This window comes from Miscanthus floridulus, chromosome 1, assembly GCF_019320115.1.
Source record: "Miscanthus floridulus cultivar M001 chromosome 1, ASM1932011v1, whole genome shotgun sequence".
NCBI classification, from domain to species: domain Eukaryota; kingdom Viridiplantae; phylum Streptophyta; class Magnoliopsida; order Poales; family Poaceae; genus Miscanthus; species Miscanthus floridulus.
In genome coordinates, this window is record NC_089580.1 from 46613129 (window position 1) to 46626642 (window position 13514).

Here is a 13514-nt window from a genome sequence, read left to right on the forward strand (position 1 = left end):
AATATTATTGGGCCCTATTTTTGCCCTCATCTAAGCACGCACGCATTTTGGCACATCCAACATTTTTCTTTTCATTTCTTTTCTTTTTGTTTTTTTTGCCATGGTAACGTGGTCTCTTTTTCATTTCATTTTATTTTTATTTTCCTCTGTATTTCAATTCTCCTTTTATTTATTCAAATGCAATTCATCCTTCCATTTAATTTTATTTCTTTTATGTTTTTCTCTATATTCTTTTAAGATAGGAATATATTATTCTCCTCAACCGGATTTTTTTCCTCATAAACCAAAATATTATTCTCTTTGCTTTCTATTCTCTTTGCACTCATAGAACCAAATACTTTTCTTTTGAAATAGAATATTGTTACCCTAACCATGGAATATTATTCTCCTAGACCAAAGTTTCAATCTATTCATAATTTTCATTTATTTTACTTTCTACTCATGGACTAGAATATTCTCTTGACCTAGAATATATATCATTCGCATGAACCTAAAATATTATTTTTCTAAAAACATAATATTGTTCTGTTGGACTCGAGTATTTTTTCTTTATGAATCCAATATTCTTTTCATGAAACATGGAATATTATTCTCCTAAACTTGGAACAATGTTATTTTTCTAATTTGGAATGTATATTATTTACTTTTCCCTTTTAATTTTATTATTGTTTAATTTAATTTTCTTCCTATTATTGGGCCGGAATCTTATTTTTCTAATCTAGAATATTATACACCTAATTTAGAATACAATTTATCTTAACCTCAAATTTATTCTCCTAAATCTAGAATTTTATTCTCCTAAATTTGGACCTTTTGCTTGTAAATGTGGTGAAGTCACCGTGATCTCTAAGAGTCGGGTTGAATTAGGTTACTTAAAACGAAGACCAAAAGCCACTTATTAAACACATACTCAAGTTCTATCTAGATATGCAACATATTTTTCTAAGTGTTGCTTTCTCTGATGCCAAAGAATTTTGCACCCTAAGTTACAATTCTATCAACTAACCTAGCAAACTAGGCTATGAAGGTAAACACATACAACCAAGCAATACAAAAATTTAAATGTAGAATAAAAACAGTTAGAGAATGCAAACTCTATCATGACGTTGTTTTTACCAAGGTATTGGAAAGCTCGTACTTTCCACTAGTCCTCATTGGAGCCCCTCACAAGGATGCTCTCGTAAGGACCAAGCTTCCAATCGGTTAACACTGTGGATAGCTCAAGGGCTTTCCCCACGTGCAAGTGGTGGTTCTCCACCAAGTGTCTACCAGATGCCCTCCACCGTCTCCACTTGGTAGAGCTTCGACTAAAACGCTGAGGGCCTCTCCTCCCTCGTACACAATCAGTGTCCACTCAACAAACACAGTTGGAGTGATCTCACAAGACTTACAAGCCCCAAAATGTAGAACATCGGCACACACAAGCACTGATAGCAAAGAGATGTGCAAACCTCACTAAACTCTAGGCCTACACCTAAAGCAAAGAGCTAATGTGGCTTGAAGTAGCCTAAGCACTAATTTTAATGCTTTTGTTAAGTCGTAATATTCTCTTAAGCACATGTGGTGTCTTAGATATGAACCTTAACTCAACTACACCTTCAATCAGCTCCAATACACTCCAAATGGTTGGGTATGAGGGTATAAATATCCCCAACTAGACATAATGAATAGGGTTTGCTTTGGCAGTGAGCACTGAATAGCTTTGGTGACCACATTGGAGAAATCTGGTGCCCTACGCCTCGCTATCTAGTCGTTGCTGACCGTTGCTCCATAACTCCAGTGGTTTGTCTAGCGCACCACCAGAAAATTAGGTGCTTAGTCCAAAGCTCTATGGAATGTAGCTCATGATAACTTTGGTGCCTTCACTAGAGAGCTCCGGTGCTCTCATATGTTCTCTGCCACTTGTACATTAACTCTATTACATCCAATGCACACTAGAAGTATATCATGCACCTTTCTTTTCTTCTATCTCAAACTCCATTCACCGGATAACTCCGGTTGCTGTGATGGTGTGTGGCATTTTGGTAGGAGGGTATCCATATTTACTGGGTAAATCCAAAATCTCGCAACTACTAACTTGTTAGGGGGACTTTGGAGTAGCTCCGGTAAAATCCTGTCGACTCACCTTGGAAGTGTTTTGTATGCTAGTTACCTCCGACAAATGGGGATCATGACCTATTGGTAAAATTGTGCACACTGTTCAAAGTTATTTAATCTGATATACGAGTCATGGTCTTGGTGAGTGGTCAAGATCCTTTTTATTAGTTGATTTACCATGGATGGTTTGGCACATGACTTAATCTTGTTGCAATCTCTAATTACTTACACTTTGGGGCTTAAGCATAATTTAGTTACTCAGGTTTAAAAGAATAAAACATGACCAACTAAAAGTGCTTACCATAGTTCAACAGTGTAGCGTTTTGAGCCTTGTATAAACTCATGTTATACTTGTTGATTAATGTGAGCTCACACTAGCTTAAGTTCAACAAAATTCCGAATATGATAGAGGGTACAGATGGTGGATGTATTGAGTTTTCTAAGAAGTACCAGAAGTGTTAGGCATATGCTCCCCAGTCAGACATCCCTATGAAGAATGGAAGCCATAAGACAAGATTCAGAATCATTTTTGTTGTGTTGTGTTAAGATGTAAGTGTCACTATAAATATGTTTACACTATTTAATAACATTACTTTTAATTTCCATATTTGGTGCTATATGTGTGTTTTGTGGACATCCTAGGCACGCATACAGTGAGGGCACACATATTTGGTGCTATATGCTTGGCTTCCTTCAGAAAAATGGGTGCAGCAATACTGGAGTACTCTTCAAAGACAAGAGCACTACAAGGATCATTTCAATCATCACAAAACCAATTTGTAAATTTTCTTGGTTTTGAGGCTCAACATCATTGTTGTCTTTCTGGTTGGATAGATCAATCAATATATTAGGAGGGATTTGTTCATCTATGAAGTTTTCAGGGGAGTTGACTGCTTGGCCTTGAATTGGTTGTTCCGCTTCCTGCCATGGGACTATTGGAAGCTCAAGCAAATGACATTGTCAACTGAAGTTAGCGGTGGGGATTGTTAACCAAGTCATTATTAACTTATCAAATTAAAGCGATAGGTCAAAAGTCAGTTACTGACTTCCTCTTAATGAAATATGTGCTACGGCACAGTCGTGAAAAAAAGTCCGTTATTGACTTGAAGGGCAGATAGAGATAAGTGACACGGGTTCTCTCCGTTAGGACAAGCCCCCACTTTTTCTGCATCACTAGGTGGGTTTTCACATAGTGTATACTGTCTAGCAGCATATTGGTACTCTTTTTCCTATCAACTGTACTTGAACATGGTGATCTTACTTTGCCATTAAAAAGATTAAGCACAAGTAAAATCATTTGATTAGTCACCGTATATAGAACTCTAAAAAAATTAATCACCATATATACATATTGAGAAGGGCAGCTCGTTTATTTACGCGATTTCTAACAGTCTCTACTAGAACACATCAGCTCAAATGACATGCATATACCACAAAATGAAGCTAATGGATAGATCAAAAGTACAAAAAAGAACTACGTGAAGCTAGCAGCAAATATATCTCTAGCTAGTGTCGTCGGTCGGTCATTTGCTTGCAGCCTTGAACCTCTCTTGCCCATCTCGATAAAATTATCTAGAAGTGATTAGGCGATCAAGTATATATTAGCTCTTAATTTCGATCACAAGCACTTGAGGAGGGTCAGCTCTTTTGGCGCTGTGGACTCCCCGCTGCGCTGCTGCTGCTGCTGATGGTGATCCTGCAGGTTGTGTTGCCATCCCTGCCTCCCCAGGCTTATCGCCAGGTTCGGTACCGCGATCCTTGATGGCTCCTGCTGCTGCTTGTTCGTCATCGTCCAGCTGCATGCTGGTTGTTCCGTGTTGCTGCTGATGCGACTCCTGCCGCTCGACGGCGAAGGCACCGCCGCCGCCGTCGACGACGACCAGCGGCTTGCAACACCTGCGCTCCACGATGATGGTCTCTGCCTGCAGATGGCCGTGTCAGCAAAGCCTGCATGCAGACGCCGCGCAGCATTGTCCTGGCCTAGGACGTGCGAGGCAGCGTCTTGCTGCGCGCCTCTGGCCCTCCATCCCTGCAGAAAAAACATGCATGCACGCATGCATGCATCGCTTAGACATATGTTTTTGCCATGCAGGAAACTATTATGGTAACGTACTGATCTTGTCCGATCGAACTGACATGCATGTCGTCGTTTTTTTATATATGAAAGCCCAGTACGTTGAATGATTGATTAGAAGGATATTGTTTAAAGTGTCTCATAGCACTTTTCAGCTCGTTGCTCACTTGCTCTACTGAAGTAGTGAGGATCCAAGTAGTGTTGGGTGGCTACAGCAAGCAATACAACACGAGATCTAGGCCTTGTTTAGATTGCAAGTTTTTTCACTTTCTCTCCCTCATATCAAATCTTTGGACACATGCATGGAGTATTAAATGTAGATAAAAAAATAACTAATTACACAGTTTGATTGTAAATTACGAGACGAATCTTTTGAGCCTAGTTAGGCCATGATTGGACAATAATTGTCAAATACAAATAAAAGTGATATAGTGCCAAATACTGATTCCTAACCTCCATCTAAACAAGGCCCTAAAGGGAAATATAGTATCTAGTCTAGCTGTGGTTCCAGTAGCATCTCACTCTGTCCGTAGAAAGTGCCATTATGAATCGCGACAACGTCAACAGCTAGGATAGCTTTTTTGCCACCTGTGGTGTGTTGTGTACTGCTACTCTATTTGCCAAGCCTAATAACAAATAATAATATAACAAATGTATGTACAGGAGGATCTGATTACGTGCTAGGAAAATATTTTCTTGTTTTTTTTTGAGTTGTGAAATATATATAATGAATCTGGCAAACAAGAGAACATTTTCTTGCATGCGTTGCGTGTGGCTCATCTAACTAAGCACTGGCTGCCCGTGGACCAAACTCAAGTTAAGACATTCTGCCACTGCAGCTGCATGCATGCATGCGTCGTATATATGATGACGTTTCTATCTATAGATACTTTTTGCCTGGAGTGAGTAGCTCTGAGGAATTAACAGAGAGAGGGTACGGATCTGCTGCAACAAACATTATTTGATCAAGATGTGCTGCTTAATTATCCCCAACAATCAGAATATTGCATTATTACCACATTACTAGCCAAATTAATTAAACCCTTCGGAGTACCAGAGAGCAGTAACGTAGTGCATGAAGAAAATCATTCGATGTCCGTACTGCAATTAGCATGCAAGAAAATGTTCTCCTTGAATGTACGAGTATAATAAATCATGTGGGGAGGGAGACATCCAGGAAGCAATACGGACTACAAATTATATGGCGAGATATTCGTTGATCAACAACCTTAGATCCTACGATCTAATGGACCACACATGATGCTAGACTGCACGGAACTGAACCTTCATTGAGTAACAATATATATTAGTAACTACTATAGGCCCCAGGATGCAAGTTCTAATTACTTTGGGTCATTGAGTCGACCAAAAACTTGTTCAAATGATGTAGAATAATGGTATAATTTTATGTAATTTTGCACGTCTGGGCATCCCCTTCTTTTTAATATAGCTGGCAGCTCTCCTGCTGGTTCGTTCAAAAAAATGTAATTTAATTTGAGGGGAGAAATGAACTAGAATGATATATTTATTTGATCGTAGTTAGTTAGCTTACCCAAAACACCAATAGTGGTAAGCAACAGCTGCATCCTTAATAACTACTAAGGACAGTACAGTACTGTCTCTCTGTCTCTATATATGTCTCTACTGAATACGAGCTGAGATGGAGAGCTGCTAATATACGTATATAATAATACATGTAGATAGAGAGTAATAATCACCGCACCTGATTTTGTGAGAGCAAGTAGCGGTTGTGGTGGGCAGACATGAGGTAGGGACAGGGCAGCGGCAGCGGCACCGCCCCACTTTGGTGTGCGAAGGGTGCAGGTGGCCGCAAGAACCAGACCACCTCCTGCTTCCCTGCCGGCGACCCTGCAGCTGCCTGCATTCTGCTGCATCATGCATGTAAACGAACGTATATGTACGAAAAACATACGTACATACATACGTCAATGATCATCTATCAGTACTTTGTTCACATAAATACATACATATATATAAGAGTGTGTGTGTGTGTGTGTGTGTTTATATCTATCCCATCCTATGTAGTCATGTAGGGTAGTGCACGGAAGCTTCCGTTATCCAGTATGGATACTCCTAATTTTGATGCTATACTAGTGACGTACCAGCAGGTGGTACGCGGTACGTAGAGAGAGAGAGAAAGGGAGAGAAGGGGAATCAGTCTCGTGACTCACTGAGTAGTACGGTGTACCAGCTGAAGAGACACAATGAATACTACAACGACAGGCAGCAAAACAGTTAAAAACATCAGATTACACGAACAAAGATGCATGGAGTGCAGCGGAGCAGCAGCAGGACGCATGCATCTACCGTAGTCTTAGGCCCCATTTAGATCCAAAAATTTTTGGATTTTGGCTACTGTAGCACTTTCGTTTGTATTTGGTAATTAGTGTCTAATTATGGACTAATTAGGTTTAAAAGTTTCGTCTCGCGATTTCTCACCTAACTGTGCAATTAGTTTTTTTTCGTCTATATTTAGTATTCCATGCATGTGCCGCAAGATTCAATGTGACGGATACTGCACAAAATTTTTTGGAATCTAAATAGGCCCTTAGGTACACAAGGAATTAACTCCAATCTGGCACAGTGGCACACGGCCAGCAGGCTGCTCTCGTGGTCTGGGTCAGCTGGGACTCTGGGTGCCGGTACCTAGCAGCTAGCTCTCACCATCCACTACGGAGCTAGCTAAATGGATGCCACGCGCTCCTCCACCACACAAAGCACGCACAATATGCAAGTGCATGAAGGAGAACTATAGCTAGCTGTGAGCTCTATACTATAGTGCTGGAGCATGGTACCAGCACGCAGGCTTTCGGTCAAGGGCAATGGACGATGAACGGATGGATGGATCGGATAGCTAGATAGATGGATGGAGCTGCGGCAACTGCGTCATGGATGCAGCTAGCAGCATGTCCCCCTCCTGTGCCGCACTGCCCTCCGTCCTCGTGTCTTCTTCTACTTGTTTCTTGCCAAGATTCCGGCCACCACTCTCTCGTCGTCGCACAATATAATGTGTATGACCGCCTGCTGATGATGGGGCGCAGCTAGCGCAGGGGGACAATTGATATGGATCTGAATGACAATGAATGAATCGTGCATGCATCACAACGGACGACGACTACTACTCACTACCGGTGGTCGCCGGCCAGCCGGCTGAGCAGCAGCGGCCACTCAGCCGGCCGGCGGGTCAGCTTCTTGCACATAAGTATCCGATCCGTCGGATTGTTGGGACCTGCTCGCTCATCAACACGAGCTAGCTAGCTAGCTGCAGGCTGCATGCTAGTAATTTGCAAGTTAGTGCTTGTTTAGTTCTAAAAAACTTTCCCAAAAAATACTACAGTAGCCATCACATCGAATCTTACGATACGTGTATGGAGCATTAAATGTAGACAAAAAAAATTAATTACACAGTTTGGTTAGAAATTACGAGACGAACGTTTTGAGCATAATTAATCCATAATTGAACAATAATTGTTAAATAAAAACGAAAGTGCTACAGTAGTCAAATTCAGCCTTGGTAGTAGCACTGTAGTAGGAGGCAATCTGGCATATGCAAGGCGAGAAAGTCTTGCCATCATCATGATGTCCTTGGCCAGTAGTACGTACCAGCTACCATGCAATGAATTAAGGTGACTGCTGCCTCTGCACCACAGTTTTATTTCTTCGCAATAATATGACTAGCTAGCTAGAGGCTTTACTTGCCCTTTAAAGACGTGTCCCCCATGCAGGCAAAACCCTAGCCGCTATATATGCATATGCATGTGCGCGCGGTAGATACTACATGGATAGATGGCTCTATCCCTGTGCCTGACTGTGCACGCAGCAGAGGGATCCGAACGATCGATCCAGCAATTAGTTGGATAGGAGCATATGCATGACACACAGCAGCACAGGGTGTGCGTTCAGTTCAGGTTCCTCCAAAGCGCGCGAGTTCGTGCGTGGGAGTTTGGAATCGGCGGCCAAGGACGACGACGCGCATCTATCACCATCAGACATGCATGCATGCACAACACTGTCATCGTACCTTACCCAACTACTCACCACCAGAAAAACAAATTATTAATTGTTTCACTTTAAAAAAAAAATCTGGACACACATGCATTCAACAACGACGGGAAGGCAGGCAAAGTGCCCAGCTGAACTAAAGAAAAATCACAATTATATACGCCCCCCCCCCCCCCCCCCCCCCCCCCCCCCCCCCCCCAACCACCCCCATGCATAGGATATATAAGATGTCACCATGGAACATTAGAAATATTATTGTTATTCTTTTGAGGAGGGATTTTGTTCATATGAAAAACTCTCAATCTTAATGCTAGCTTATATATATCTAAACAATCGATACAAATTAAGTGTGTGAAGTTCTCTTTTAATTTCCTGGCAATAATATATTAAAGTAATGATACGGTTGAGACAAAAAGCTTCTAAGGGCAGATGGTGTTAAAAGATCTAGTTCATAGAATATTTTATTGATTAAGGAGAGAGAATGATAAGTTAACTCTTCATGAAGAGCTAAGCTCACACACTTTTTTATGATTCATGCGTTTATGTTTACACATTTTTCTATGTTAGCATGTCGGGTTACTCTATTTTTTATCTTATTTAAAGTTCATATGAGCTAGCAAGTTTCGTGGTGCCCTAGACGTCTTAAGTAGTATTTATTATGATATATAGGAAGTCTCCTTTTGATGCAAGTAATGTCCACCAATCGGGTATACTACCTGACATACACATTGTGTTTTAGCCCTAATAATTTTCCTATGTTTGATATAAAAAAGAAGAAGTTTATTTTCAACTTCTGTGATTCAGGCATCGACGATCCAACCTCGGCTTCATTTATGTTGTACATATTGGTTACCACAACTGCTTAACTAGGTACACAATTCTTTCGTTTATGATTTATTCATAAAAGTAGAGGATAATAGAAAAACTTCAAATGTTTCGTACATCCAATGCCTTGATTCTAACTAATACCTACATATTGTAGTATAGGTTTTTATAGTGATCTGTATTATTCAAATAAACTAATTTGTTTCTCTCTTTGTGTTGTCAAACTATTGAATTTGACTAACGATCTTTGTTCCTTACATCCAACAAATTGCTTTGCGTTCATTTTCTTTTAAGGTTTTTGCTTATTAACTTAAATGAATTTGTGAGCAAAGTTGTGCTCCATGGACCATGCGAATATCAAAAGGGTACTTGGTTTTATGATCAGAGAAGAAGCATCACTAACTTTTAATAAAAAGTAGGTGGTGAGTTTGTCTTAACTATTATATATTTACCATAAATATAAATGCATATTATAGCATTCTATAGCTAATTCAATTTAAACTATGGCTTCTATGTTGGATCAATAGAAACACCCCAACATCATTATCATAGCAGTATACTTGACCATTTATGAAATATGTGCATGAACAATGAATAGCATTTTAGTAATTAAATATGATCCTTTCACTACCACATGACAGAAAATTATTGGGTTCACTAGTTTCCTCTCTTGTAAACATTGGACTTAAGGCTCCACCGCTCCCTCTAGTTCCCTCTGTCCCAACAGGAATAGAAACCTCATTTTCTGAGGAGACAATCCTTAGTTTGACCAAATATGTACAAAAAATACTAATTAATATTTATGATTCATAATAAGTATCACTAGATTAACCATAGAATATATTTTCATAATAAATCTATTTGAAGATACAAATATTGATATTATTTTCTAGAAACCTAATCAAACTTGAGATTGTTTGACTCATTGAGAAGAAAGATTTTATTCTTTTTTGGGACAAAGGAAATAAGAAAAAAATGTAGTGACGGCTTTGAACACGTGCAATCAGTTGTTCTAACTTTTACCAAATATGTTAGTACATATAGTTTAGTTATATAAAGAACGTTATAAATAAATTTTCATTAAAATGGAAAGATACCCCGGCCCACAGTTCTGTGCCTTTTGAACATAATATGATGATCAAAGTGTGGTCAAGCTAGCTAGTGCCATCCTATTGATTTCAAAAAGTCAGAAAACATTGAATAGATTGAAATTTGAGAGTAAAGTATTTCACACTGCATTGATTACAGGGAAGCTCAATATGTACAATACATACGGGACTCTTTCTATGTTTTATTTTTCACAAGTGCTATATATCTTCTTGATCAAATGCTCCCTAAAGGTGTGTCGCATGTGCAAAAAAAGAGGGATAAAACTGCTTGCAACATGTGTTGTGGTTTTCGACTTGTTAAAGTTGGATGAAGGACACCTCATACAGAAGCATGTGTGGCCAAAACCTGTAGCTATAGAAGATGAGAGAAGAAATGCAAGAGCAATGCATGACAGCAACACTAGCCATGAATGCAAGAAAGACATGAGAGATCATTTTTTTTTCTAAAAAAAAAGGATAGAAAGGAAATATGAAATGATGCATGGGATCATAGTGGCCATGATCGTGCATTATACATTTTTTTAGAAAAAAAATTATTCTGGTCTTTGGATAAGTTATATATGTGCACAACCATCTATTTATTAAAACACACACACACGGACTAGAAACAACTTGCTCTCAAAGAGCGACACAAAAAACAATAGCTGCCAACTTAAACACCAAGTCTATTAGAAGACAACCATCCATATTCGTGCATTATAATACGTAAATAAAATTTAAACACACGCGCAAAAGGTATCCACGTGAATCATCAAAATGGACAAAATAGAGGATGCATCACTGTACCGAATTATATATGCAATACTAACACACACAATACTATATATATAATAAAGCAGTCGATGATGTGTACAAACCTATTATTGGCCGTAGCATTAGAAGTACTGTTGCTAAACGCTTCGAAGCCATTCATTTCACAACCCCTCTGCAGAAAGCCCATATCTCTCATCATCTGCACATGGCCTGCAGCAAATTATATATGCCTGTCAAATCACTGAAATATACAACGGATATATACACGTCTATATGAACATATGTGGCTATTCCCTAGGTATTTCCAGATACTGTGTAGTAGCTCAAAGACAAATACTGCTACTTCATTTTTAAGAAAAAGAATGGCAGTGCTTGCTTTATGGGACTGACTGGAAATACTAACGAGGCACGCCCCATGCCAATAATTCAGCTAGCATTATGTTGATATGACCCTACTGAGGAATATCAACTCAGGAAAAGAAATGTTTCTGGAGCTGACATGTATGTAATGTTTTACCTGCAGCACATGATCTGTCTGCCGTCGTTCCCATCACTGTTCGATACATCTGCATCAAGTAATAAAGCAAATAAGAAAACAACGACATGGAAAGATTAGACTGATCCTTGTGCTGCCATTTGGTTTACTCTTGCAACGAGCTAAGAAAAAAAAACATTAGTTCAATTCCTTGTGGTTGATATATTACTAGTTAAATATATGATTCAGATGAAAGAGACAAGTACTTGGCGACAACTACAAACAAATGCCAAGAAAAAAAGGGTGAAAGGGGCTGATCAAGAGATCATCAAACTGTGTTATCTTTTTGTTTGGTTCTTGACATGAGAAACACTAGTACTAAGGGGTTGTTTGCTTCCCAGCCTCAATACGCCACGCCAAACCGTGGCGGGCTGTGGCGGTGGCGGAGAAAACCAACGCCTAAGCTGTGGCGAGATTTTATACTGGGACCGTCTGTGGCTGCCGCAGCTTTTTACTCAACCAAACAGCACCCTTCTGAGGTGTGGCGTGCCGCAAGTGAAGTATGGCGAACCATGGCGGGGAACCAAACACTCTCTAGCTAAGTACCAAAATCTACTGGAGAGAGAAAGAGAGAGAGAGAGAGAGATTATATTAAGGTTCTGGTAACTTGCCTGCAAGTGGCTCTTAACATGAGCCAATGTGAGATCCTTAACGTTCATGAGCTCCAGCACTGACTTTGGCGTGGCTCCTAGAAAGAAATAAAGGTACAATTTTTATTTTGTAACCAAATGAAACTGAAACCTTAAGACTGACAGTTCAGTGAAGTGTACAAACACTACAATTAAGTGGAAAGAAAACAAACAAAAGTACTCCGTATTTGTTATAGGCAAGGGAATATGTCAAAATAATCATGTGAGAAAAATATAATAAAAGCAGATTCACCCAAGATTCCAAGAACTTAATAATTAGTCTTGAACAATTGAACTCTCGATCCCCAGTTCCCCACTATGAGCTATATATACAGGAAACTGGATCATCATGTCGTTATTAATGACAAGCGCAAAACCAACGAATTGAAGCACAATCAATTGACTAACAATTTAACAGAACATGGATGAAAATATGGAAGCAAAAGCAACAAGAACGACGTTCTTGAAGAACGTACTCTCATGGCCGCCAAGGAGCTCTACGGCATGCACGAAGTGTGCATGAAGAGCCGTGGTCCACCTCATTCTCGGTGCTCTGGAGCTCCTCTTTCTACCACCGCTGCCGCCATTCCCAGATCTCGTTGTGCCTCCGGATGACGTCGCCGATGAGCTTTTCTTGAACCTCTGGATCTGGCTAGGTTGGTGCAGCCGCTGCTGCTGCTGCTGGATGTCGCATTGGCCATCCTGCTGCGCCGTCGTCGTCGTCTCAACAAGTCCAAGACACAGCGTCGGCTTGGAGAAGAACACGCCTGTTTCGTGGTTCGCTTGGCCGCCGCCACTGACCCTAGCATCGTCGGGCGGCGATGGAGGGCGGATATGAAGCGAAAGATCGAGGGCCGCGGCGGCTGTAGCCATTGCAAGCTGCTGCTGCACTTCTAAATTGGCAATAGAGCCTTTCGCCTGTTCTTGCTCGAGGAGAAGAAATGGATCTTGGTGATTAGGTAATGAGTGGCATATGACATATGGTTTTTCTTGTATAGGGGTTGCGTCTGTTGTGCGTGTGGGTGAGGAGGGAGGTAGTAGATGCCTGAGATCAGAGGAGCAAAGTTTGGTATTGTTATGCTGGTACAATTATAGGGATAGCCCGCAGCTAGTGAGGTTGCCTTGGACGACGAGGGTGATGAGAGAGAGAGAGAGAGAGAGAGAGAGAGAGAGAGAGAGAGAGAGAGAGAGAGAGAGAGATGGAACGCGTTGAGAGCTAGGTGGAGCAAGCACCAATATTTTTTTTTCTTTGTGTGCCGTTTTGAAGGGCCGGGCAGGGGGTACAGCGTAGCACTGAGACATGGTCCAAACAGATGGATGGGATGCATGGACTGGAAACTGATTGACATGATATGTGCACCTCTCTGAGCTAATGAATGTGTCGTTTATATTGTATGTACTGGCTTCAGCATATTCCTTCCCCACCATGCATTTAGTCAAGTGGCAGGACACGTACGGTATTTCTTTGA

General features: G+C 40.5%; 1 protein-coding gene across 2 annotated transcripts; it reads right to left on the reverse strand.

Moving 5' to 3' along the window:
• Window positions 1-3503: 3503 nt before the first annotated feature.
• LOC136482505 (uncharacterized) lies at window positions 3504-13073 on the reverse strand. 2 transcript variants are annotated; one of them, XM_066479720.1, is made up of 6 exons: window positions 12522-13073; window positions 12028-12104; window positions 11399-11447; window positions 10986-11091; window positions 5895-6057; window positions 3504-4126 (listed from the first exon to the last, which is right to left on the reverse strand). In XM_066479720.1, exons 1-6 carry the CDS (start codon window positions 12916-12918, stop codon window positions 3716-3718), a joined length of 1203 nt encoding a protein of 400 aa, XP_066335817.1. In that variant the 5' UTR covers window positions 12919-13073; the 3' UTR covers window positions 3504-3715. The 2 variants fall into 2 exon arrangements, with proteins under 2 accessions (XP_066335817.1, XP_066335812.1); XM_066479715.1 differs by having other exon boundaries at window positions 5895-6060.
• Between the last annotated feature and the right edge of the window lie 441 nt (window positions 13074-13514).

Coding starts and splice junctions, on each gene's coding strand:
- LOC136482505 (XM_066479715.1), bottom strand. CDS start 12,918: ATGGCTACAGCCGCCGCGGCCCTCGATCTTTCGCTTCATATCCGCCCT. Junction 11,448..12,027: donor ATGTTAAGAGCCACTTGCAG/GCAAGTTACCAG, acceptor TACTTGATGCAG/ATGTATCGAACAGTGATGGG. Junction 11,092..11,398: donor AGACAGATCATGTGCTGCAG/GTAAAACATTAC, acceptor AATTTGCTGCAG/GCCATGTGCAGATGATGAGA.